Source organism: Pungitius pungitius, chromosome 6 (assembly GCF_949316345.1).
Source record: "Pungitius pungitius chromosome 6, fPunPun2.1, whole genome shotgun sequence".
Lineage (NCBI taxonomy): Eukaryota > Metazoa > Chordata > Actinopteri > Perciformes > Gasterosteidae > Pungitius > Pungitius pungitius.
In genome coordinates this window covers 22553813-22581606 of record NC_084905.1, presented here as the reverse complement: position 1 = coordinate 22581606, position 27794 = coordinate 22553813, and the positions used below count along the sequence as shown (strand labels likewise).

At 39.9% G+C, this 27794-nt stretch overlaps 1 protein-coding gene across 3 annotated transcripts; it reads left to right on the top strand.

Annotated features, from left to right (window-relative positions):
- Positions 1 to 36: 36 nt before the first annotated feature.
- On the top strand, positions 37 to 27177 carry lamb4 (laminin, beta 4). Of its 3 annotated transcripts, none has more exons than XM_062562908.1 (34): positions 37 to 483; positions 2895 to 3064; positions 3813 to 3948; positions 7575 to 7648; positions 7947 to 8135; positions 9504 to 9567; positions 9657 to 9871; positions 10037 to 10157; positions 10243 to 10431; positions 11648 to 11803; positions 11975 to 12078; positions 12666 to 12745; positions 12951 to 13140; positions 13214 to 13345; positions 13466 to 13654; positions 15724 to 15836; positions 16078 to 16192; positions 16946 to 17126; positions 17719 to 17862; positions 17960 to 18191; positions 18708 to 18865; positions 19136 to 19360; positions 19508 to 19725; positions 20016 to 20112; positions 20191 to 20554; positions 21337 to 21497; positions 21909 to 22111; positions 22525 to 22710; positions 23481 to 23625; positions 23820 to 24018; positions 24280 to 24415; positions 24508 to 24678; positions 25861 to 26002; positions 26089 to 27177. In XM_062562908.1, exons 1-34 carry the CDS (start codon positions 462 to 464, stop codon positions 26226 to 26228), a joined length of 5361 nt encoding a protein of 1786 aa, XP_062418892.1. In that variant the 5' UTR covers positions 37 to 461; the 3' UTR covers positions 26229 to 27177. The 3 variants fall into 3 exon arrangements, with proteins under 3 accessions (XP_062418892.1, XP_037307615.2, XP_062418893.1); XM_037451718.2 differs by having other exon boundaries at positions 16075 to 16192; positions 26089 to 27176; XM_062562909.1 differs by lacking the exons at positions 23820 to 24018; positions 24280 to 24415; positions 24508 to 24678; positions 25861 to 26002; positions 26089 to 27177 and having other exon boundaries at positions 16075 to 16192; positions 22525 to 22714; positions 23481 to 23592.
- The last annotated feature ends 617 nt before the right edge of the window (positions 27178 to 27794 follow it).

The following is a 27794-nucleotide window of genomic DNA, read 5'->3' as shown; positions in this document are numbered from 1 at the left end:
TTATCTCGCAGGGATCTTAGCAGAGACAAACATTGTCAATCATGCACCTTATCAAAGTCTATTACACCAAGAAATTTCAGGTTTTTACTCTAAGCTGGTGTTTAAATTGTCACAATCTTGTCATTGTTAAATCAACACTCAAAGTGTCAAAATAAATCTGCTCAGTGTTGAATACAACGTCATTTAGCTGATGCTTTTATAAAAAGCAACCCATGTTGCATTTCTAACTAATGGGGTTTACATTTTAGCCCAGCGAGTAATTAAGGGTTATGTGTATTGCTCAGGGAGTGAGACACTGTGCAGTTACATTTCAATCCTATCAAAGAGTTCATTTATCTCTACTAAGCGCTGCAAATTAATCTGATCTTGAGGGGGGATTTTTGCTGTGTACATTTTTGTTCTCCAGTAAAGAGAATAAGACGAGTGAGTCCAGCAGAGTCCATCAAACATCGCCACACAACATGATCTTCATCTTCTTCATTAGTAAGTTATGCTTGGTTATTCTGATCAGTACGAGAGGACTGCGTATCCCTCACTTCCAGATGTCCAAAACCCATCACTCATTGCCAAAGACAAGAGGAGTTTGTGTAACATCAAGCATACAAAGGATTGTCAGAAGTGACTCAGATCTCATTAACATGTGCGTCTATCGACTATCTCAAGTATCTTCAAGAATTTCTATTTAAGTCAAGTTTAAAACATTAAAACAACATCAAGTGAAAAACCCAGGAGACAATTAAACCCGAGGGATGATTCAATCCAGGGTAAAAAAACTATTAAAGTTCAGTCCAGATTGGAGTTAGCTCCGGGTTTTCCTGCCGCCGGCACAGGATGGCTCACTCCCAGGGTGCTTCAAATAGTCCGCTCCACATGAAGTCCGGGACCAGGAATTCGGGGGTGCCGCTCTGCTCCTTCAATGCCCTTCATGTGGCCCGTCAATAATATTGCGGCTCCGCCGTCAGCTGCTGGATCGGGCTCCTTCAGTTAGGGGTTTGCGAGCGTTGACCTTGCAGAGTCTAGGAATCTGCTCCAGCAGGAGATCCAGGCAGCAGTGACTCCAGGAGAACAGAAACTCAGTAATTCAATCCGCTGCTACTACTCCATGCAGCACACAGCACGTGCAGCCCCCCCCCCTGGAAAGAAATCTAGCCTCCAGCTGGCAAACCAGAGCTGATGAACTGCGTTGTACAGGTGTGTCAATTAGTGTTTTTGGCGTTTCAGTTCGTGAGAGAGGGGGAAAATACAGTCCACAGCTACATATAATAACGCAAAACCACAGCAACAATATAAGAAAATCACAGCAAACAATATTTTGAAACCACAGAGACCAATAAATAACTATACAAAATAAACTAAACTCAATCACACTGCTCCACTTATTTTATATTATGTGACACTACCTGCTTGTTTTTTAAAATTCCTTTATTGAATTAATACTAGGGCAACTAATTAATTGAACATTTTGAAATTCATTAATCCCAATTGATGGCTATTAGTGTATTGTTGTTGTTTAAGTTTTGTTTTGTTGTGTAGTGTAAGCTGTTTCAGGCAGGCTGAAATGGTGCCATTAATAATGACCCTTGTGGTATTTTGGCCAAAGTATATTCTAGACATTTCATTCAGACCACAAAGAACCATATCAACTTGTCGTAAAATGGCAAAATATGCCAAATATTTCCTTTTTATGTTAAGCAATTTAGGATGTTCTTGGTCACATCGATTTGAAAGATTGACCAGCTCATTCCATTCCATTGCAATTAGGCCAAATAAGTAAGTAGGTAGATCTTGCCTGTCACGAAGGCGGGGGTCAACTATGCCATATCCTATCCAAGTGAGTGAATTATAATCATGCCACCGCCTGTATATAAAATGATGCTGACCATAGCGAAATACTTTTGATCATGTTTACAAGATATTGCTGAAATAATTGTCATCACAGGGGCGTTAACCCTATATGTAGCCAGGTGTGTTTGGCTAGAGAGAAGGGAAAAAGATTTTTAAACTGCGTTTCGAGACAACGCAACTTTTCTGTTTTAAATGAGTTTCATTCATGTTTTTGTTGCTGTTATTTTGTAAAATAAAGTATTTGAGTGACACTACAAAAACAATGCACGTTGATTCACTGACCACACCTACAGATGGTTTTAAGATGTATTGATCCACCATTGATTTACCAGGTAAATTGGCGGAGGGTATCAGGTGTGTTGAACCATGCAGGCCCTTCGGGTATGTAGATGCAGAGACAGTCTGATTTATTTTGGTATCAAACTCGGCTCTGTCAGCAGGCTGTTACGGACAAGTAATCTCTTGAATAGAATTCTTATACTTGTTCACACTTGATTTTGCCTCAGTCTCTGAGTTAAAAAAAAAATCCTGTAAATTCTTGTACATGTACATGATTGTTGACTGAAAGTAACTCATTCTGCATGGTGTGTTATAATTAGAAAACTATTTTTGATAATACAAGAAGCTCAATTAAAGTCTTTATTCTGAGTCGTATGAAATAAAGTTCTCTAATCGACTTAGTTCTTCTTTCACATTAGCCTTTTCACTAGCTAAGACCCCGCCATCCACTGAAGGCGTTTAACGTGAGTGAACGTGTTGTTGATTGATTTAGTCTGGTCGATCGGATGCGTTGTGGGGAGCTTCAGGGCCCTACAAAAAGTTGGAAAAAGGAGGGAGAGAAAAGAAAAGTAAAAGAAAAAGGGTTGGGAGGGTGGGGTTTTCAGAATGCCTACTCGAGAACAAGAAGAGTGGGTTGAGCTGTATTTATAGAAATACCAGAAGAGGCGTGTGTAATTATGTTAATTAGCTCCACTAGAATTTAAAATGTATTCTATTTCCTGAGTAAATTATTTATACCACAGATTACTGCTGATCTCCTTCTCCGGCAGTCTTTCTTCCAGGAGTTCGACACCAGGAGTCCCAGAAGGACCCGTGCCTCGATGCCTTCTGTAATCCACAGCTCGGTGACTTAATGGTGGGTCGATCGACTCAGTTGTCGGCCACTTCCACCTGTGGTCTGGATGGACCACAGAACTACTGCATCATTGGATACCTGGAGGTCAGAGATCACCTTAAACAAGGAGATGGTTTTCCCTCTCTAATGAAGGAACAACAAAGACAAACTAGATAAACTGATTATTAAATAAAAACCTAATATTCAAGTGAAAGAATGTAGTTTGAGTCCAAATAAAAGTAGTCCGACTAGGAGTATGTAGTTGCATTGTAGTATTTTACGCACTAACGTATACCGTATATGTTTGTGTAAAAGACTGCTACATATTTTATTCAGAAACATTCATGTTTAAGTTCAGCTGAACTTCGCTCTCTCCTTTTCTCTCTCTCTGTCTCTCTCCATCTCCCGCTCTCTCCCTAAATTGACGTGCCTCTGGCTTGAACTCTCACTCTCATACTCAAACATGTTCTGATCCGTCACTTTTATTACCTCACGCTGCTCGACCCCGAGGAGTCACTTTTCCTTTATACTGGAGCTTTTTCCTTGTCTCTTCATTCACTTAAAGAAATGTTTTTTCTGTTTCATTTAAGCAATCATTAGACAATGGACAACATACAGCCATCAATATGATAACAAATGTGGAAATCTGTTTTTCTTGTTAGTCCAAACATCTGCGTCATTCTAATGAACAATGAAAAAGAAAAACTAATAAATATATATTAGTTTTTCTTTTTTTAATAAGTTAATATTACCTCCCTATTCCACTTTTTCTTTTAAACTAAAAAGCAAAAAAGCAATGAAATGAACTTAATTTCTGGTTACGGTAAGGGTGTTATGTGTCTTTGTCCATCAGGGGGAGCAGAAATGTTTTACATGTGACTCTCGTCTGCCCTACGATCGCTATGGCAATGCTGACAGCCACCGCATTGAGAATATCATCACAACCTTTGACCCTGAAGGAAAAACAAAGTGGTGGCAGTCTGAGAATGGTGAGTTCAAAAAATTAAAACATTTCATAGGCAAAAACCCTCCAATTAAAGAGTTTCTCTTCTGAATGTAGTGTCGAATCTTATTAACTTTCTATTTCCTGTTTGATTAATGAATGTGCTACACTGCCAAGCAAAACCCTTAAGATTAAGGTAAAATAACTTATTTCAAATCAAGTGCAAAAACCATACATTTACAGGAATTTTCCTTAACAATTTTCGAGACACACATTCATTTTATAGATTTTTCCTGTAGTATTATGGTGAAACACCTTCAATATAAGGATATCACTAAATATTCTGCAGCAAAAAACTGTTTTTTTTAAATGGATTTTGCCTGGGTTATTACAATCAACTTTCTATTCAGGGATATCAGACGGTATCAGATATCAGGTTCTGCAGAGAAACAGTTATTTTACAATCAAACACCTTCAATAAAGGGATATCGCAAAAAATTCTCCAATGAAACATTGTTATTTTACAGATATTTCCTGTACTATTACGATCAAACACCTTCAATAAAGTGATATCACCAAAGGTTTTGCAGTTAAACACTATTATTTTACAGATTTATCCTGTAACCCAATTCTCATGAAATAGAAGTTTTTAAAAAATCATAAGATTTTCAATGTTTCAATTAAATTATAGGTTGGAAAATGTATTAAAAATAAAGTACACACCACTATCGACTTTAAAACAATGTTATGTATTCAGGTTTACATTAACAATATCAACCAATTATTCACAAACAGTTCTTCAGGGTACCCCAGGAGGAATTGAACAACTAAGAATGGCTTTTCTTCATTGCCTATCTCTACAGGCGGCTCCATTTAGTTCTGATTATACAAACATTACACTGTCTTTTAAATCAGAATCCCAACTGTGCAGTGTATTAATGAATCAAATGAAAGTAATTTCGCAAAAGGTCAAGGACAGTGCAGATAAAGAACAATCTTCCAAATTGCCAGTAATCATCCTGATCTTCGGTGCATCTGGGGGGGTGGGAGGAGGATAAGAGAAAAAGGACACAATACGTTTAATTGAAAAGTCCTTACAAGGCTTTCAGAATGCTAGTTATTTTACCAATTGTACCAAGGGTGTAACCATGGTTTAGACATTGGGGGGGTCCAAATAAACCCTTCACAGTCATTTTTTTTAAAGCAGGTATTGGCTGGTGTGGGCAGGTGTGGTGTAACAGTGATCCTGTTCATGTTCTCCTCTCTGGTTGGGCATTTAATAAACTCTTTGTACTTGAAGTTCATGGCTGGGGTTTCCTTTATTAAAGATAAATAAGGAGTCCAAGATAACCAAGGAGTCTGGGTTGGTCCGCTCCACACGCCGTTTTCTCAATATTGGGAAGGACACGACCCACCCAATGGATGCGCGGTTATGCCTATGAATTGTACCACCAGTTTATAAATTTAAATGACTTTTGCTGCTGCTTTACTCAGCACAGAAATTGGCTGCTGCACACAACCCAATGGACGTTGCAGAGCTAAAAGAAGTTTTGAGTCTCTTCTGTATAAACTGACAAGCCTGATACACTTGGATTTGTGGATTTCCATTCTCCTCTGCATACCCTCTCTACCTGCGTCACGTTTGATGGGGGCTGTCGGTGAAAAGCCATCTACAGATCACTAAAAATATATTAAAAACCTATAAGTAACCATTGACGTTGACAACTCAAAAACATTTCCAAATATCAGAGTCTTGATTTCCCAGTCCCAGTTAACTCATGCATTCATTCTGAACAGGCTTCTTAAATGAACACACCTTGTATGTGTGATGGGTAGAGCTCCCCCTCCCTCCTCTACCGGTTTGGCCACACCATCCTTTAATTAGTGATTCACAACAAGTGAGGCCAGATCACTTCCTGGTTCTCTTTAAATGCAGGACTGAGGGCTAAAGGGGACTAGTGACAGATATCCCACCAAATCTGTGCAGCACTCACCATGTGTGGTTCCCAGGTATGTCTCTTTGTTTTTGAAGTCAAATGGTTGTTTTTCTTATGTTTAAATACGCTCCTTAGCGGTGCTTTAATGTCAGTGGAGTTATTTGACATAGTGTGTATAACATGTGCCCCTTGTAACAGGGAAGTGATGTCTGCTTTGGGTGCTGTAGGTGAGCTCTAGCCACTGCTGATTATGCCCATATACTTATGGTGACCTTGATTTATTTAGTATTTCTATTATGAATTGTTAATTTGTATTCTCCCCAGTTAAGTTAGTGTTGTCTTTCTTTCTTTTCGTAAACCAACTGGAGTGGGCCCAATTATGGAGTCCTCTCAATGCCAGTACAGGTGGGCTTGTCATGAGTCTATAGGTGGTGGCTCACTAGGTGGAGGGCTTCCTCATCCTTAGTTTATTTTGCATGTTTTATATTTTCTGTGTTTCTAATTTGTGTCTTTTTCTTTGCAGTGTGTGACTTTTCTTTCCTGGTACCAGGTGGTTGCCCTTTCCCCTTTCCCCTTTCACTCCCCCACTCCTGTACACCTTGTACTGGTAAAACACCTCAGTGTAGAGACATCATTTTTAGCATTGAATATATTTAGTAATAAAAGCCTTATTTTTACACTAAGATCTGTTATTTAACCAATGCGAAACCTGCCTGTAAATAAAACTAAACATTGTTTATAAACTAGAGGTTCACCTCTCTGCTCCTTGTCTTAACACCAAAGGACCTATATTTAATGTGGTATTCTCTGGGTGAAAGTCCCAGAGTGGCGTTGTCTCATTGTGACCAGGCGCCCAGCCGCCCCGGTTACATATGTATAATCAGATGTTCCTGTTTTATATTGGTTTCATGTTAGATTAATTCAAATCTGCGTATGTCTGCCTCTGCCTTTTTGCTGTACCTGTCCCTGGGTTTAATTCTGTACATGAGGTCAGCAGGAAATATATATATCTTACACATAATTCACTTTTATTAAAGGTGTTTCATCGTAATACCACAGGAAAAATCTATGAAATGTGTTTCCCTCTAAAATTTCTAAGGAAAATTCCTGTAAATGTATGGTTTTCGCACTTCATTTTAATTAAGTTATTTAACCTTAATTTTATGTTTTTGTATGGCAGCCACTGCATAACTTAAATTGTTAGTATAGACATATCCCTTCTATATAATTAAATGATCATTTTGCATGATTTGAATGTAATTTAAGAAAACAGTCAAATATAATGAGTTTTTTTTACAGTAATTAGATATCTTTATTTTTATTTTTGTGCATAATTTTTAAAAAAAAGTTATTTTCTGTAAAATTAGTCCAGAACTATGTTACTGTATTACTAGAGGTGGGGGGAAACTTTAAATCCAGTACCAGGGGGATGCAGAGCCAGAGCCCCATTTTGTAGTAAACGGGAGAATATGTTTGAGTAACCTTAAACGTATCAGTATATAATTTGTAGGGCTTTTAAAAACGTGTTAGTGTATTTAATTAATGAGGCCTAGATTAATTCTATGACGTATTTTACCACAGTTAATGCAACTTTGTTTGCTTCCGGCACAACGGAAGTGAACAAAGTAGACCCTGCAAATGAAACCGCCACTAGCCGCACTCTGTTGGAGCTGAGATGGTAAGAAATGTAATAGTTTCCTACTAACTTGCCTGCATACTTCTGTCTTGTCTTTAGGAGTTCATGAGGTCAGCATCCAGCTTGATCTGGAGACAGTGTTTCAGTTCAGTCATCTGGTCCTCACCTTCAAGGTACTTTTTTACAAACCCTGTTGCGCTCAACTATAACATGTAATGATCACAGGCTTCCCTGAATCTGATTCATCAAATATCCCAGTCATTCAGTTTGAGGAATCAAGACAACCAAAATGTTTTTTGTGATAATTTGAGCCTCCTGTTCATGTTCCTTGCCTCTTTCTTTTTTGCTTAAATAACCGACATTTTGCTGAATCAAAAAAACACATTATTCCAAATGGGTAGAACTCCACATCCTTTCAAGTTTTAGTGTATATACTCTACATACACAGTCTTCCTGTGTGTTTGTCTGCAGAGTTTCCGTCCGGCGGCCATGTTGGTGGAGCGATCAAAAGATTTTGGACAAAACTGGAAGGTCATTCGTTACTTTGCAGAAGATTGTTCATTGTGGTTCCCTTCGGTTTCCAAGAGGCCAGCTGGTAGCATCGATGACGTTGTCTGTGACAGCAGATACTCCGGATCAGATCCATCCACCAATGGAGAGGTAACACATTCAAGCCTTTTTCTTTGTCATGTACATTGTATACAGGAAGCCCAATAAAAAAAAGTAATTTCTTTCTCACTGTGATGTAATATCTATCATTTAAATGTTCAGTCTACATGTTAGACTTGAGACTGAACATATTTACAGTAATTGTTATAGAGCAAGCTGTTGCGTCTTTCAGTCTTGGGGAGCTGCCTTTACGCTAGTAACAGCTCGCTCTATAACAAGAGCTAATTCATTTGGACTTGCCATTGTGTCTTGCCGCGTGAAGTGACTAAAAGGCTGTGCCTTCTCGATGCAAAAAACATTTTTACTCAATGGGAACATTATCAATGACACAAGTATCGTATTGTTCAGTCGTCAAGTCTGACATGTAAACTCAACATTTACATTTAGCATTTGATATTTGTATTTAACATATACATTTAACACTTCTATTTAACATTTATATATGACATCAAACATTTACATTTATAATTAGCGTTTACATTTAGATAAAATAAACTTTGTGTTACTGCCAAACATCTCACAATCATCATTTAAAAAGTTGGTGAATTTGGCATGCTTATCAGATCTGGTGCAACATTAGATATTTTGGAGTCTCGCATTTGGGCATGAAGAAAAGTCTGTATAGTGCAGTCTCAAAATTTGAAGAACCACAGTAGGCCAGATTTTTACCGCGATTGACTTAAGGTATGGAACAATGAACTTCTAAAGGTATGTGGGCTACTATGTCAAGACCTTTAACTTCCAAATGACTTGGTGCACCCTCACCAAATTTCCGGTCAGTGCCCCGACGGGTGCACTGCAGTGAGGACCCATCCATCGCAGATCACAGCTTTAATTTGATTTATATTTGCAGATTTACAGGGAGCTCTTAGACTTCGCCCTAGTTGAGATAGAGGTTGACCTTCACCATTACAAATTTCTTTCAATTTAAACATTACGGGTGTTATTTTAGTTTGCATATAAGAAAATAGAGAGCTGGGAGTGTTTACTTCTTGTCCCCTATTGGAAAGCGTCCCTACGAATTGGAAAAAAAAAACTTTGAAAAAGATAAATGTCTAATCAAATAATGTAAAGTCAATATCTGACCAGACACCCATTTGGACCATGCGGTGGCATTAAGCCTCACAGTTCGGCTTACTGTGTATATGCTGATTCAGATATGCAATCACTGCAGTTGACATATATGAGATATCCCACTGCAGTTCTTATGAATTCAGAGAATACAAAGCAACATGACAAAACAATACACTGCAAACACGTTTTTGCTTTTTGACATTTTTGAGTGGATTCTTTCACGAAAATATATTCTATTTGCTTAGAAATCTGTACTATATTCAAAAGGTTTACTTTGTACAATAGGTGGTGCTGAAAGCTCTCGATCCTATCTTTGAATTAGGAAACCCATATGCAACAAATATCCAAGGTGAGTTGATATTTACACATGTTCATATCAGACCTTCAAAGAAGGATGTTCATACCATTCATAGAAAGAAGAACATATTTCCTTTACAGATCTAATCACAGTGACAAATATCCGGGTTAACTTCACTGGTCTCTTCACGTTGGGCGACACTCTGCTGGGTCGAAGACGCAGGAACCCTCAGGACAAATATTACTACGCTCTTTACAACATGGTGGTCAAAGGCCACTGCTTCTGTAATGGACATGCCAGCCGGTGCACACCTGTGGACGGAAGACGAGGAGACGTCTTCGCCCAGACCGCCATGGTAGGAGCAGATGTACCCCGGACTCGGAACTGCTGTTCAGTGGGACCATGTGTGAAAATTTCTTCACCACTGAGTGATTTCCGAAATGTTGAATGTCTCTTGTTGTTGGAGGAGGACACAGCTGGGTTAGAGTTACCCTGGACGAGATTTCTTTCTGTTCTTCAGATTCACGGCAGATGTGTTTGTCAGCATAACACAGCTGGAGAGAACTGCGAGAGATGTCAGGACTTTCACCACGACTCCCCCTGGAGGCCTGGATGGGAAAACCCTGCCAACACCTGCAGGAGTAAGCTCCATGTACCAACATAATGCAGCAAGCTTGAAATCTTCTTGGTCTGTAATCATGTCCCAATAATTTGTGCATCTTCCAGGATGCAACTGCAACGGTCACTCGGACGCTTGTCACTTCGATGCTTCTCGTTTTGAAGCGACAGGCGGGCTGAGCGGCGGCATATGTGAGGACTGCCGACATCACAGGATGGGTTCTCAGTGTGAGAGCTGTGGGCCATTTCACTATCAGGATCCTCAGAGGGCAACAGACGACCCACAAGCCTGCATACGTACGTACGCTGTAACTGCTTTCATTCATTACTCTGACGTCATTCCCGATTAGAAATATTGGATCTCTCTTTTTGTATTTCTTTATTTTAAAAAGCACATATGTGTTTTGTCAAGAAACACAATAATTGTTAAATAAAAATCAATATTGGACATGAAACCACAACATGAGGAAAAAACACCTGATTCTCAGAAATATTATTTAACATTTCCAAATGGAATAGAAACATGGCTGATAACTTCCAGTTGGATTTCTAATGCAATGATACCGCCAAAAGAAGGCATAGTTTTTGTCAAGTGTCTCACTTTTGTGAGGTTCAAACTGCAGCTCCCCACTTGAATGGGCAACTTGCTAAGAAGTGTAGACTGTATTTCACTCAAGGACCAAGATTCAGACTTCTTTGCTTTTCTTTTTGCTTTTTAAACTGTCCAGGTCAAACCACGTGAAAAACCTTGAAATACAAACACAAATAGAAGGTCAAAGAAATATAACCCAAGAAACCATAATCAATTCACATACCCAACATCACATACTTAATTTATAATCTACTGGAAATTAACCTCAAAATAAGTAGAAAGAAAACCCATATTTAAAGTATCCCAAAACCAAATTAAATACATTTTTAAAACACTATTTAATGATGATTTTACCTGACAAACTTTAGCAGCTTTTAACTCCGGTGAATTCACACATCAATTTTATCAAATTACTTTTAGCTTGAATACTTTTTAAAACACACATTTCATTAAATATATAATATTTTAACTTGCATTTGATGCCATAAATAGTCAACCACTCAAAAGCTCACCGGCTCCTTCTTTCTTTGCAAGCTTTATCCCTGCAGTCTCTTCTTTCCAAGCTCTTCAATGTCGCTTTCTCACACTGCTCGCTCTTCACCGTCCTGTGAGTGAGTGCCTCAAACCCACCCTGATCTCCAGATCATCTCCACCTGGTGCATTCAATTCTCCGCCTCCAGCCTGGGAGACACACCTAAACCTGCCTCTCAGCCAGATAGGGGCTCGCCCTGCAGCTCGACTCAACAGTTTTAGTTCGCAATTATATATTAGGCAATTGAGAGAGTAATAAATAGTGAATAATGAATCTCGCTGTACGCTGTGTTCTCAAACGAGATGATTTCCGGAATCTTACAGTCTGAGTCATTGAATATATGCAGAACTATGTATACATTCATATTCATTAATGTTCCTGTGTCGCAGCTTGTGACTGCGACCCAGTCGGTTCGGAGGGAGGTGGATTGTGTGACGCTCTGACCGGCCGATGTGTCTGTAAACAAAACGTGGGCGGTCCCCGCTGCGATGAATGCAAAGTCGGCTTCTTCAGTTTGAGAGAGGACAACCTTGCCGGCTGTGAGGGTGAGGGAAAACCTCTGAAATCTCCTGTTTATGAAGAAATAGACGAGAAGATTCACTCCTCCTCAAGTTTGCACATCAAATATGAGATGCTGATGCTTTCATTCCTCTTAGAGGAAACTTGATCAGGTTTGTCATATCTCATCATATATCTGTCTTGTGTGTGTGTTTCAGTGTGCAGGTGCCATGTTTTGGGAAGTCTTGGCTCATGTGATAAGCTGACAGGAAATTGTGTCTGTGACCATTTGGCCAGTGGCCCTCAGTGTGATCAATGTCTGGTAGGTTTAGTCTCTAAGAAACAGTGTCGGAATACATTATGCCTCCTTTGTGACCTCTGGTGGTGTCTGGGGAGAATTAAAAAGATCTGAATGTTTTAACCAAAAAAGACCTTCGATTAGGATTCAGCTGTAGTGTTCACCATGAATATATAGAGCAATTCTACACGTTCAATAATGTTGGTTAAATAAATGTACTCAACCTTTGGGACTTTTTGGTATTATCCATTCATTCATTTGACAGGGACAATGCACCGCTTTGTATCTGAACAAGAGTTAACTATGAGCTCATTACATCTGTAGTCCTTGGGCAGGAACTAGAGGATAACTTTGTTGTTGAGCAAATATATGTAAAAATATTTATGGAAAACACAATTACAACTTGTTCATCTTCACTATACAACAACAGTAAGGTGGTGATGGATGCAGGAAGAGTTCCCCACATGTATGTATGTAATGCTGATTAAAGAAGAACACTTCTTTCATTCACTTCTCCATAAAAGTAGAACAAAAGCTAAGAATAAGTGCAAGTGAAGACAATGGTCAGTGGCTGGTTCAAATGTTTAGGCTTTTCTCTGTGTTCTCGTCAGGCCGGTTTCTGGGGTTTAGGGACCTCGGGGTTCAGATGTTCACCTTGTGACTGTGATCCTGGAGGCGCTCACAGCAACATGTAGGTTTCCTCTTGACTTCATTTTTCTTTTTGGCCACACCAATTTTAGAGCTCCGCCATCACATTGATACAGAATACACTTCTGTATAGTTTGCATGGCTGTGGTGCTGTCACGGTGACAGGAGTGAAACGTTTCACTCCTTCAATCTCAATTTAATCTGCATAGGAGTGTCTCATAGCAGTGTTGGAACTCCCTTCTCCCCAGGTGTTCTCCACAGGATGGACAGTGTCACTGTTTACCCAACATGGGGGGGCAGCGCTGCTCTGACCCTGCCCCTGGCTTCTTCTTACCTTCACTGGACTACTTCTTGTATGAGGCGGAGCTCGCTGCACCGCTGCATAGTGGAAGCTCTTCTTTTCCTACTACTACTCCACCACCGTCATCATCTCGTCTGGTGAGTAACAATAAGTAAATATGACACTATTAACAATAATCTCCATATATGTATACATTTTATGTGTCTTCAGGTAGATCCTGTTGTTGTACCTCAGTGTAAGAAGTATTATAGAGAGCAAGGTTACGACTTTAACTACACTAACGGGAGAGTCATTCTGGTTCGGAGGACTCGGCGCTTCGCCATCCACAGAAGACGGCGACAGGTGGGACGTTGATTCGTTTCCTATTATTTTTGACCAATGGGATCCCCAGTGTGACTGTTCAGCCAATTACGTTTACCTCCTTTGCCCTAAGTATAACTGCTATTCGTGTCCATTATGCAGCAGAACAGTCTTCCTCTGGACCCGGGTCATGCCCTGCAGATCATTCCACGTCAGAGGAATGATTATCAATCTCTCACTTGGACTGGATTGGGATTGGTCAGAGTGTTGGATGGGGCCGGGCTTAGGTTCACTGTGGACAACCTCCCATCATCTCTGGATTACCAGCTGGTAATTCATTATGAGCCAGAGGTAAAGAAAACCGCCTTAGTCCTAGTCCTCATTCCACATCAAACAAAGTCTATCAAATGTCCTAATAGCAACCTCAAAGTAACCCGATGATTGATGTCACGCTATCTTGGTTCCTAATGGACTGATCCACTCTTAAAAATTCACGTTAATTTGAACCAGACGTCAGTCATGAGGATAATTGCGCATGCACGTCCTACTTGAAAAGGGGGAAGAGTTGATTGCTGAAACAATGATTCTCTAACGGTATAACTATATTTATAAAACAATATTCAATTCATTTTATTCATGGAATATCGGCACAGGAAAAAGTCCCTAAAAATGAGAACTCTTCCATGGGGAAAAAGGGAAGAATCCTTAGGGAGAACGTCAAAGGAGGGATCCCTCTCCCTTGATGGACAGACTAATGTATAAGATACAATACATTCAGTTCATATAACAGATGATTCGAATATTGCCGTAAGCCAGGTGTAAGGCAGGACCACTGCAGGGACAACCACCATCAGATATAACCACCATCTACAGAAGCTTGTGTGGCAGCAAAGCACAGACTTTAGGAAAGGGTAATGTTGGTTTATGATGACGGTAATGCGATTCATATTTAAAATAATAATAATGATGATGATAGCAGCAGCAGGTGTCTGCAGGCAAGTCAGGAGTCATGACCAGAGTCCAGATAGAATCATGATACCCGGAGACCTGTGAGGCGAGAAAGCACAAAAAACTGCTAGCTGCAAGCTCTTTAAGATAAGACGGTTCCTCACCAGCAAGTGCTCATGGTGAGAAGTACCTTGAATTCCGTTCTTGATTTAACAGGGATCCAGTGCAAAAAAGCTAATGCAGGAGTAATATGATCCCTTTTCTTAGTTAATACACAGATGTGCAAGAGATTTACAAGAGCAGCCTGATAACAAAAAATTACAGTAATCCAGTCTAGAAGTAACGGCCGCATGAGCTAGATTTTCTACAGAAGCGTCATATGTGCAGCTTCCCTTTCATGCAGGCCTGTTTTTTGATTGTGAGGTCAGGCTTATCTGGGTTCAGCTGTTTTACCTTTAGTTTCTCTGGCAAAGTTCCTCTCTCGTACAGAGTTCGGGTCAGGTCTTCTTTGAAGGACACTGCCAGTCGTCGCTCTTCAGGAATCAGGAAATATTTATTGCTATAATATGTCAGACATACAAGGAATTTGACTTGGCGGTTGGTGCATTTAGACATTGGACAACAGGCTACATAGTGCAAGGAATAAAATAAAATATAATGCTATGGGTTAGTAATCTAAAGCTATGTATTAGTTTAAAAATAATGGAAGCCTAGCTGAGACATGCACAGAGGACGTGCAGGGAAAGCATATATTTTGCAATATTACTGGATATATTCCACATTTAAAAAACACAAAGGGACACATATTGACTATTTGTAAAATGTATTTTTAATATAATTTTAAAATTATAATCTTTTCTGGTGGCTCAAGGTGGGGCCATGCTCCATTGCCTTCTCTGGACCAGCTGCCACTGTCCAAAGCCTTCTGAGGAAAATTTGTAGTTTTGGGCAATAGAAAATTAAATTAATTAAATATTCATGGAAAGAAGTAACACCGCCCCTGCTACCAAGGGGCAGACAAAGGACAACAAAACAAGTAATATGAAAATGACATTTCAATTTACCAATTTACTATCTACATCTACTGTTGTAAAGTAGAAGAATTTAAACTTTGGAACCAAATAGCCTTATCTATGTAATCTTGTTCTGAAAATTATCCAGCTAACTCAGTTAGCCACATACTAGGAACGGGGCCCTAGTTCTGACTGTTTTTGAAGAATTTTTGAAGAAAATACACTGCGTGTTTACTCGAGGACAACCTGGAAGTTTGAGATTTTCTTTCATTCCAAATCAACTTGTAATAGTGACTGGTTTAACCGTTAACAGTCAAAACACCTTGTGAATGTTGATGCATAGAAATGATTTGCTGCTGTAGAGGTTACACAGCAATATGGGTTATTCAGGTTGGGGTTAAGAGTATTTACTTGACTTCTTTCTTCCTGCATTGTAATTTCAGCTGATTTTTTTTGCAGTCTTCGTCTGATTGGCTTGCTTCAGTCAGCATCATCGAGGCGACACCGGGCGATGCCGGCTGCAGAAGTGACCCAACAGGAAGTAAAAGTCTGCCTCTTCCTGGAAGATCCAGGTGAGGAAAAGCTGGTAAACAACAGGCCTCCGATCAGTTCCAGAAAGAGAGCTTGTTTAATCACTGCGTAGGTTTCCACGGTAACTAAACCTAACCTGTAACAAACCCAGAATCTTCTCCCTCTTACAGAAAGACACAGCTTTAAGTCTTATTCATTCAGCCAGTGATATTGACCTCCTCTTTATTTACATTCCCATAACCTTTACCTGTGTGTTACTTACTGTATCTTTGTCTCCAGAAGAGGGGTTCTGGACTCTCCAGTGTGTCTAACCAGAGGCAGTCGGTACTTTGTCGACGTGGTCTTTAACAAACATTCTGGATCAGATGGGTTCGACGCACACATACTAGTTGACTCGGTGAGGAAGTCTTCATCGGTTCAGCTAACTTTGACTCATGGATTGTAGTGTCTCAATGAACAATATTAATATACAATAATGAAATAATGTATAGTAAAAATAACCTTAGTATAATAGCCTTTTTAAACCCTGAAGTGAGTCCGTCGACACAAGACGCACACGCCGACCCACAAGCATGTGGCAGCCTTTACTCTGCCTGCTGTTTCTGGAGCTTTGACTAAAATGTCAAAAGATCCCTGGAGTGGTGTGAGTGCATTAGGGTCCAAACACGAACCGTTACACACCAAGTCAAATTCCAAAACTGAAATGTGTAACATATGTGGCAATTAATGGCTTCTGATTGAAATGACATGTAATTGTGAATCTGCTCACTTCTTTATCTATCAGCATACACTATCCGTGTCAGTCAACAAAACTGAAATTTCTCACTTTGATACAATACCATGGAACACTTTTCTGATCACACAAGAAATTATTCCATTTCGGTGCATGTTGAGAAAGAAATTAAAAACTTAGTGTTTAGATGCATCTTCACAGAGAAGTCCCACAAGAACTCTTCGATATTGACCAGTAGTCACAGCGCACCTTATTCCTTATGGATTAAGGGAAAAGCTTGACTCAACAAAAACAACCAATTTACAACAGACTGCTGTCTTTGTTAGGACCATTTGAACCCAAACATGAAAGGCAAATATTAATATAACAAATGAGCTATATGTACAATAATGTATTTAATTATTTGTGTATTTTCAGATCGGTCTGATTCCAAGCATCGAGGCTGTTCAAGATTTCTGCTCCCAGAGAGACGTTGAATCCTTACGTCATTTTCACTGCATTGGATTGGCTGTTGAACTCCAACCGGAGGAGTCACTGCCAAAAGTTTGTGAGGGAATCACAAAGAGCCTTTCGGCACAGATACACAATGGAGCTCTCCGTAAGTAGTTTATCACATATGAACACAATGGAGATGTATATTCAGTCAATTCCTTTCATTTTGTATATGCCAAAATCGCAAATTTGCCTCAGAGGGCTTTACAATTTGTACACATGCGATGATCAATAGTGTATTATATATAAACACAATGGAGATGTTCACTGGTGCGTGCAGGCAGAGGGAGGACTCAAGCACAGTAATTTAACGAAAATTACTTTTTAATAAAACCCAAAAACCATCAAGAAACGGAAACTGACTATATGCACACAGGCAACATGCAATGACGTTACAAGGGACAAGATACTGACATGGCTTAAATACACAGGGGAGGTGCAGGTGATTGGACACAGGTGGAAACAATCATTGACACTGCAGACAATCACAGGGGAAGACAAGGCAGGAAGTGAAGTTAACCCATCGAGAGAGACATGACACTACAAAATAAAACGGGACATGGACCAAAACCGTGACAGTTTATCAGTACTGTATTATATATTAACACAAAGGAGATTTTCATCTATAGTTTAACACATATAAACACAACGGAGATGTCCACGAGGAGTTTGACACAGTTTAACTTTTCTCTTCTCAGCTTGCAGATGTAATCCTGATGGCTCTGTCGGGCCGCTCTGCAGTGAAGTGGGAGGGTTCTGTGAATGTAAACCCAACGTGATTGGCCGTTGCTGTGATACCTGTGCAACATTGACGTTTGGTTTTGGTCCTGATGGTTGCAAACGTAAAGAAACTCTTACAACAATGATGCAGAAACACAAGAGTTCTATTCTGAAACCGATGAAAAACGATGACCTTTTTGTCTGCTGTTTTGTTTACAGCATGTGAGTGTGACCCCCGGGGATCCCTGTCAGAGCTTTGCGAGCAGGTCAGAGGTCAATGTGTTTGTCGGTCAGAGTTGACTGGTCGACGTTGTGATCGCTGCCACACGGCCTTCTGGGATTTCCCTTCCTGTCGACCATGTGAATGTAACAACCTGTCAGATGTGTGTGATGAACACACTGGAGAGTGCCTTAACTGCAGGGAGCACGCCACGGGAGATATGTGTGAAAGGTTAGGTATATAACTAGAACAATATGTCTTCATATGTGTAATGCAGGTCACATTTTTTCAGGTTATATTTCTAACATATGTATTAACGTGTTAAAAATCCCACTCAGACAGGTTACACATATATTGCAATTACTATTTAAACAATAATAGAACTATAAAGAGATAACGGGCCCTCAATCAGAAGAAGCTGGTTCCATCCACACCTCCTCCAGTCCAGGTCAATGTGTCCTCAGGCAAACTCTGAGGCTAAAAAGATTGTTGCTTTATAGGTAGAAGTCAATCAGACGTTTACCACATCATAAAATGGAGCCGTGTTGCATATGTTTTTTTCCAAAAGGTAATTAAAAAACCCGGGTACAACTAATTTAGGCAGAATTTAGAAATATTTGGAAGCCAACATCTGTTATTTCATTCAGTCACATAGCTCCTAAATTATCATATGTTCTGAAATGTCAGAGAACGTTTCAGACCTGTAGATGTTCTGGTTCTAATGAGATTCCTGTGTTGCTGATGCAGATGTGTCGAGGGTTACTATGGTAACCCGGTCTCCGGACAGCCATGTCAGCCCTGCCTGTGTCCAGAAGTCCCAAACAGTAAACAATTCTTTGCTACTTCATGCAAACAAGACCCACAATCCCTCACTCTCATCTGTAAATGCAGGGAGGGACACACAGGTAAGAAGTCCCTCTGGAGACAGATGGGAATTATCAACCTAAGAGAAGTGAGTCCTGATGCAGTTTATGTTTTAGTTGATCAAACAGGTAGGTTACAGCTGCTTTAATTAAGCCGGTCTGATTCGACATTAATACAGAGATAAAGATACAATATAAAGGACTAGTTTTATCGATAAGACTACAGCCTCAGCAGGCTGTACATTTTGAAACTCTTAGTTGCCTGACTGTCACAATAATCCATTCTCACACAGTTATGTGTGATGGTCTCAGGTCCTCGCTGTGACAGATGCAGTCCCGGTTTCTATGGCAATCTTGAGTTGCCAGGGAACAGTTGTAAGCAGTGTCCCTGCAACAACAACATCAACCCAGGGGACCGCGATGCATGCAACAGCCTGACTGGAGAATGTCAGCGCTGCCTCTACAACACGATGGGACCACGGTGCCAGGACTGCAAACCTGGATACTACGGCGACGCCATGGGCCAAGCATGCAAAGGTACCTACCAGGGTATCAGAATAATACAATGTTTTTATTAATAATGAGAGGAAGAAAAAGACACAGAGGACGGAGCTTCTCATTATCCCGCACATCTCATAGCTTTATTCACATCCCAGGGTTTATCTTTGTTTATCTGTTTCTTAGAGTGCGCCTGTGACCGGCGGGGGACGGTGGTGACTCAGTGTCCTCTTGGGAGTCCTTGTTTCTGTAACTCAAAGACGGGACAGTGTCCCTGCAGGACAGGGGTGCTTGGCATCCTTTGTGACGAGTGTGCAGATGGATACTGGAACCTGGAGGGAGCATCTGGGTGTCAGGCCTGCAGCTGTGACTTTGTTAACTCCTTCTCCAACATCTGCAACAAGGCAAGAGCAACCAACATGGACAATCTCTTATTCCAGTCCTGTATTCTATAGACTTTTATTCATTTTTCATGTTATTGACACTACACTACATAACATGCGTAAAGTTTCAATGTTGTCTTACTGGCACGAGAACCCTGTTGTAATCTGTAACTTGAAGGGATAAAACAGCTGAACTTGATCAGCAGGTGAAGTTTAGAGTTGGTGTTAGAAAGACATGAATACATAATTAAAGACAAAAGATGATCCATTGATCAGAAAGTATGTATTTAATGAAACAGTGATGCTTTCAGGTGACGGGACAGTGTCCATGTCGTCCTGAGTTTGGAGGAAGGCAGTGTGACGAATGTGGAGAAAATCATTTTGGGAATCCAGACCTGCAGTGTATCTGTGAGTGGAAACATTTCTTCATTGATTTGTGACATAACTCCAGGTGATTTCGATTTAAGCTCATCGTGTCTCTTTCAGCTTGTGACTGTAACGTTGAGGGAACTGAGCGTCCGTCATGTCACCCTGAAACCGGCGAGTGCATCTGTCGGGTCGGAGTCTTCGGTATCTTCTGTGATGAGTGCGCCCCAGGATATAACTCAGAGTTCCCGGCATGCAACGAGTGCCACCCCTGCACCGCTCTGTGGACTGGAGACGTGACTGATGTGCAGCGAACTGCCGTGAGGATAAGAACGTTCCTGCCTCCTAATGGCTATGGCAACATGTTGCCCGACCATCTACAACAAATGCTGAATATGCACTCCGAGTTGGAAAGCCTCGCCGAACTGAAGGGACTCTCTCATCCAAAGCTGGAGAAGCTGGAGAAACTATGTGCAAAAATGAGGTAAATTCTGAAGTTCTGGAGAGCACCATATTCAAACTGTCATATATAATCATAATCATTTGAAAAATCACTGGTGCCCATTTACTAACAGCTAGTGTTTACAGAGGGAGCTTCCTCCTGTCTTCATGTTCCACATCTATCTAAACCTGCTTAAATTTCTGTCATGGGGCACAACTCTCCTCACAATATTTGTATTTATTAACGTGAACAAATACACATATATTTTAGAATCACATTTAGTGGCCGTTTAAAAAAATGAGACCCATTAATTTGTGACTTTCTGCTGACACATTTCTTTGTTTATAAACCAAGTGTAACTATCTATATGAACAATAAGTCATGAGAATAAATTTATTGAGCAGTACATCTTTAGGGTTTGGTTAATAAAAAATGTTTGGTTAATAAAAACATTTCATTTTGACCCAGGTTTTCACTTTATAAGTAACTTATTTCCGGTTAGGGTTAACCCTTATACTTAATTGCTAGTTACTGATGAGTCGGGGGCACTGTTTAGTTAGCTCCTGTCATGAGTGTTTGAATGGGTGAATGATGACAAGAATTGTTAAAGCGCTTAATTGATTGTAAGACTAGAAAAGTGCAATACAAATTTAGTCCATTTAATAATGATAAAAACATATGTTTTGTCCTCTTCTAATGTTACATGTGAAAACAAAGACATTTTGTTTCCCCGGGAGGTTTTAAATGAATCAGTTTTAGCTTTTGAAGGAGGAGAAAGGTTAACCTCAATTATCAAACATTTTAAAACACTTTTTTCATCTCAGGAAGCTGAAAGACGGCATAGACCCAAATGTGATCCTTATTGACCCGTCCCCTCTCCTTAACACTGAAATCAACCTCATTCGTCTGGAGTTCAAGAACCTGGTTGCCAAAGTAAAAGCGAAACTCATCGAGAACTCGGAAAACAAAGTTGAATACCCGGAAGGTACAGTGGTCTTGTTCTTGGCACCAAGCTGTTTTTAGGCTGCTGCTCGCCATGATTAAACAGGTGTATTTAACCCTTAGTTGCACAAGTGACTGGACCCTACACTTTTCAAAAATGACCCATATTAAAATCAATGTGTTTTATGCCATTTTGGTTAAGATTGTGCAAATATTTGCACAATATTCTAATTTTCTAATCTAGCGCTCACACCAACCGGCTTTGTCAAAAAGCACACAGGATATTCTTCAGTCCAACATTATATATGAAGTCGTACTACATATATAACATGACTTGGCGAGAAAAAAAAGGATCTGTGGGTTTCATATTAAATTCTGTCCACTGTGCTGATTAATACACTCGTTTTTCTTCGGTTTATTTGTGAGCTCATTGTCTTTACTGATCCTGTTTTAGAACGGCTGGATGAAATCCAGAAGCTTCATGAAGTCTTTATGTTGGATGAGATGAGAGTGAGAAATGGCAACAAAGCCGTCGAGGACTCAAAGGACACCAGGCAGGAAGTTAAACATGAATTGAGCATGTGCAGCAGCAAAGGAGACATGGTGCCACTGGAAAAGAAGATCCAACAGCTAAGCATGGTCCATCTAAAAAAAATGGTGAGTATTAATAAATGAATTAATAGTATTGATAAGTGCTATCAAACATTAAAATGTTTAATCACATTTATGTCATAGTTAACTCCAAATTAATCACAATTCACAATTAATCACTCAATTCTAAATGGGCCTTCATTTTATTTTCACAATTTTTTTTAATTTTAATGCTCTTAACAACATCCAAAAGTAGATTGGCTTCATTTATGCAAATGTTTTATTGGACTGCAAAACAACATTTCCATAACATTGCCAATAATTAATAACGTGTTTGATTGACAGCACTACAAGCTAACCAATCAGTGTTGTGTATGAATTTACAGTGTGCTGTTTGCAGTAGCATCAGCTAATAATGCCGAGAGATGAGTGAGTGACATTTCTCTGACATTTCACCATTGTGTTGTGGTCTGATGCAGATCTGTGGAGGACCAGGCGTGGAGGGCTGTTCTGGATGTGGTGAAGCTCTGTGTGGAGAAATGAAATGTGGAGGTCCAAACTGTGAAGGAGTCCTTCCAATCAGTCAGAAAGCTGTAGGTACAGCAGATAGAGCAAAGGAGCGTCTCATCACACTCTCATCCAGTATGGAGTTGTCAAAGAACAAGGCAGGTATACACTGGAAGGACTGGTGAAGCAGCCGGAACCAGTCCACTTCATAGGATTTTAAGATCATTAATTTTTCATACTGAAAAATTAGTCAACAATAAAATTGTAACAAGATATTAAATTTAACCAGACTTCAGTAAATTGAAGTGATTTCCCAATGGAAACACCAGAACAATACAAATCATGAATACATTTAAATTATTATAGAAAATATTTTTTGTTTGTTTTAAATAGTTGTTGCATGCATCTTGAACTCCTGATGATGCCCTTTTAGCCAGCTTGAGCAAGCCCTAACCAGGAATCAGGAATCGTTTATTGCCATAATATGTCAGACATACATGGAATTTGACTTGTGTTTGGTGCATGGCGGCAGACAGTACCACAATGGACAACAGACAACATAGTGCAGGAATAAGATAAAAATATAAAATATATGCTATAAGTTAGTAAGCTAAAGCTATCGGTAAGTTAAGAAATAAAGATACAAATACAAATAAAGATAAAGTGCAGCAGCTAACAGAAAGTGACGAGTGAAAGTGACAAAGTGTGTGTACAGGTAGAGAGTGAGAGTCAGTCAGGGGGGGACTGGGGCTCGGTCGATGTGGCAGCCATCTTGTTTTATCTGCGTACTTCCTGTGTACCGTACTGTGGATTCCTTCCGTTTCCTGGGCCTCTTTGGATAAAAAGCGTGAGCTAAATGACATGTAATATCTGGTGACTTTTCTGCTTCAAGGTTAAATAAATGCTTTATATGTGTATTTTGTGTTAGATCAATGATGCACAGCGACAAGCTCAGGACACCAGAGACCAGGGAAAAAACCTCCATGATTGTGTCAAGAAAAACATGGACTCTGTCAAGAGTGAGAAAAATAAAACCAAAGGGCTCATCCAGCAAGTCAAAGACTACCTAATAGGTCAGTGTTTAGCCTAACCCTTCGGGACCTGATTCTCACTCAGGAAGATTCCAACCTTTGATCAGTTTACAGATGAGATACTGTATCATTGGGCTCAAAGTCATATATGTTTCAAAGACAACAATGTCATGTTTTCTTTCTGCAGTATCGGTACTTATATTAAACCATTACTAATCACATATCCTCCCTGACAGATGACATGGTTCCTCCTGAGGATATTGACAAAATGGCCAAAGCTGTTCTGGATATGCAGCTGCCAAAATCACCAGATCAGATCCGATCAATGATCAATGACATCAATAATCTGCTGTCCAATGCGACCACTTCCCCAAAGAACCTGGACAATCACACCAAGGATGCCCAGACTCTCGTGTACAAAGCTCAGGAAGTCAAGTCAGTGTCTAAAAACATTTTTTATTTGTTCATAATGAGAAGCAGAGGGAAATAAACCAACAAACTAAACCCTTAACTAGAACATGATACATAACCCTAACACAAAACTTTAACGGGACCACATCTTTCCCATAAACATCTGTTAGCTTTCAGTTCCCTGTAGGATGAAGCCTGACGGTTTGTTTTGACCTCCTTCTGAACACAAGGCCTTTATGAATTCACGTATTTTGAAGCTGTCTTGTTATTGTTTTTTATGTTGAGGGAGTGGACAAGAAACATTCATGTGAAAGAGATCAGCAGAGATATTTATAAAGCAGAGGAAGCTCAGTCCAAAGCCAACAACAACCTGGACACAGGCAGCCAAGACAAAGACGTGGCAAAAGACCGAATCAAAGACGTAAAGATCAAAAACATTTAGAAACTCTCTCACATTTTTTGCATGAGTTCGGCCATGCTTGAAATTGATGTGTTTAAATTCCTTTTTTTCAGATTAAAAACCAACTAGACAACATCGAGGCAAAGCTGATGAGTCCTCTACCTGAAAGTTTGAAGGACAAGATCGATGCACTGAGGAGGACAACTGAACACAACAGAGACACGGCCAGAAGGGCCCAAGAGGCTGCAGATTCTGCTTTCCAACAGACTACTGACACAGAACTAGTAAGACATCTGACACAGAACATCTACCTGAGTTTTCAGAGTTCTAATCAAGTGTAGTGGATTGGACAAAACAATTTTTGTGGGGGATTTTAATATTTGTGTGGATGTGGATAAGAGAAAAGGTTTCCATACTAGAAGCCACAGCTCTGTTGAACCGTGTATTTCTTTCAACCTCAGTAATGACTTCATAAACTTCTTCGATGATGAGATTGTTAGTATTAAAGGAAATTAATGGTCTCCTGCCTTCAACCACTGCCGACCCGTAGGAACCTTTGAGGCAGCTGTGGGCCTTGATATATATTTGGATGTCTTCTCTCCAGTAAACCTTGAACAGGTGACCTTCGACCTGTCTCATGGATTGGAGGTTTTACCTTTAGTTAGCAAGTCAAGTTAACTGTATATTATGTCTCTGTTGACAGGACATGTACCACAGTCCTTCAAGGTAGCTATAATTAAAGAATTTACTCTTGCTCCAGAGATGTTGGCTAACTACAGACCTATCTCTAATCTTCCCTTCTTCAATTAAGATCCTTGGGAACAGTCTACATAAGAATGGGTTGTTTGAGCATTTAGAGTGAATTATTAGCACAGAAACAACCACCATCAGATGTAACCACCATTCAAAGAAATCTGTTGAGGTAGAAGCAGGGTCCAGATAGAACAACAATTTATGAAAACCTTTGGCGAGAAAGCAGACTCTACGGAAGAAACAAAGTTAGTGATGTCCATCGATGCTGACAGTAATAGTAATGGGACTAATAACAATGTTAGAAGCAGTATATGTCAGCAGAGCAATGGCAGGAGGCAGGACCAGGGTCCAGATGTAACCATGATCCATGGAAACCTGTGTGGTGACAAAGCACAAAAGCTAAATTAGTGACACTAATGAGTTGTGAATTCTTATAGAAGAAGAGATAAGAGGAGAGAGGAGCTCAGTGTGTCCTAGGAAGTCCCCTGCAGGCTAGGCCTATAGCAGCTTATCTATTGGTTGGTCCAGCCCTAGCTATAAGCCTGAGCAAGCAGTAAGTATAAAACTTGAACTAGCCCACAATCCGATCCAGGCATAACTATAAACCTGAGCCATCGCTAATTATAACCATAAACTAGCCCTAATTATAATCAGTTCCAGCTCTAACTATAAAGCTGAACCAGTCCTAACTATTCCCTCTGTCCTTGTAAAAGGAGTTGGGTGACATGATAAGGCTGTTTGAGCTTTTAAAGCAGAAGACATCCAATCAGACGGCGGCAGAACGACTGACAAAGTTGATGGAAGAGGCCGAGAAGATAAAGGAACAGGTGGAGGAAAGACTCCTACAGCTATTCGGTACTTTAATTGTGATATCACAACACAAGCGTTGACCAAGTACTACTGTAGAATCCAAGCATCATAAATATATTGTCTGTTGTCAGATATGGAGGAGAAGATCCAGCAGTTGATCCAGAATAAAGAAGACAAAGAATCTGAAGTTGCCATGTTGTTAAAAATTGTGGATTCACTTCAACAGGAGATTGCTAAACGAGCCGAGGGATACTCCATCTGTACCTCCTAAAAACTACTGCAAACTATATACTGTAAAACAGCACCATCAATACTACTGATGAGTACATAGTCAAACACAGGTCCTCATAAGTACTATTGAGGACGCCATGATTTATTAAATAAAATACATTTTCCTTGATGCCTCTCTAAAAACTGTAAATGATTTGAGTTCTTTTGATAGTTTGACAATATATCCGTTGTTAGGTTATGAGTTATTAGATTTTAAAATACTTAGTTAAAAATGTGTCTGTGGCTCAGAAATAGAGCTGCTCTTCCTTTCTGTCTGAGTGTGTCTGCGTGGTAGGGACATGGCTCCAAACTGAGCTCCTCTGGACTCCCTGTTTGCATCTCACCTCACAAGCTGCCTACAATCCACTAATCGCCCTGCAGTATATCTCCCCCGGTTCTTCATCCACTAACAATCTTGTTGCTTCCGTTTCCCTGGCAATAAATGAGTTCCCGCTGCTACTCCCTGGTCTGTCTGCACTTGGGTCCGCCACCACATGTTGTAACATGACGAATTATTACTTTTGATCCTTTATCCTCATACTTTGTTTGATAACTGAGTATCTAACAAGCCATCTTGTAAAGGTGCTTCTTTCACCTTTAGCAAAGGAAAGGCGCTTTAATGCCTCCTTTCTCTTTTAGCACAAGAACGGTGCTTCATATCTTCTTTAGCAAAGGGAAGGTGCTTCTGTGCTTCTTGTCTCCTTTATTGGAACTTGTTTGTTTGAGCATGTGTGTTTTTGTGTTTTTTTGTGGTAATGCTCTGCTCATTCTCTCATTCTCTGCTCAGCTACTCTTTAAATGGCTAAAAGCATGCTATCACTTTCCCAATCATCACCCACAATGCAACAGGGGATGCAATCAAATAAATATGCAAAGAAAGACCTCAATGAGTCTTCAGATATTCAGGTAGGGGTTGGATTCCACAACACACCCTTCCCCCCAAAAACACACACACACACACTTCTTTGTTGTTGCAGGTGATGTTTAACTGTGGGGAGGAGGGGGTGTGTGTGTGGGGGGGGGGGGGGCACAGGAATGTCTTTTGTCTGTAGAGCCCTGAGGGGGAGGACTGCAGCTCCTCACAACTGCAAAAGAAGAATCACTTAATCCATTTTCATGTAAAATATGCTTATAGCTAGAACATTTAAAAAAAAAAGAAAAGGGACTCAGAGCTGTAATATAAAACTAAAATTCCTAATTATTCAACAATGTAACTTCTCTTAAGTCTATGTACATCTGATGTGTAGAATTTGATTATAAAATGAACATATGTGATAGTGTTACATGTGATTCTGGTGGGACGGACAGACTTTGGATCATTTGTCTGTCATTGATCATATTATTTTGATCTTTATTGGGACCAGGAGGTCAAACAAAGATGTTCAACATACTTCTGGATACAGACAGTTTGGTCATGATGTTTTACATAATAAGTTATACATAACGCAGAATCCATTCATGTGAAAAGATATATTCACAGTACTATAATTGTATCTCTTACTCTTATTTAAACAGCAGGTATGTTTCTATTTTTATTGTTACTTAGCGCTGCAACGTGTTCTCGAAG

Coding starts and splice junctions, on each gene's coding strand:
- lamb4 (XM_037451718.2), top strand. CDS start 462: ATGATCTTCATCTTCTTCATTA. Junction 10,158..10,242: donor CCCTGCCAACACCTGCAGGA/GTAAGCTCCATG, acceptor TGCATCTTCCAG/GATGCAACTGCAACGGTCAC. Junction 19,726..20,015: donor TCTCCAACATCTGCAACAAG/GCAAGAGCAACC, acceptor TGATGCTTTCAG/GTGACGGGACAGTGTCCATG.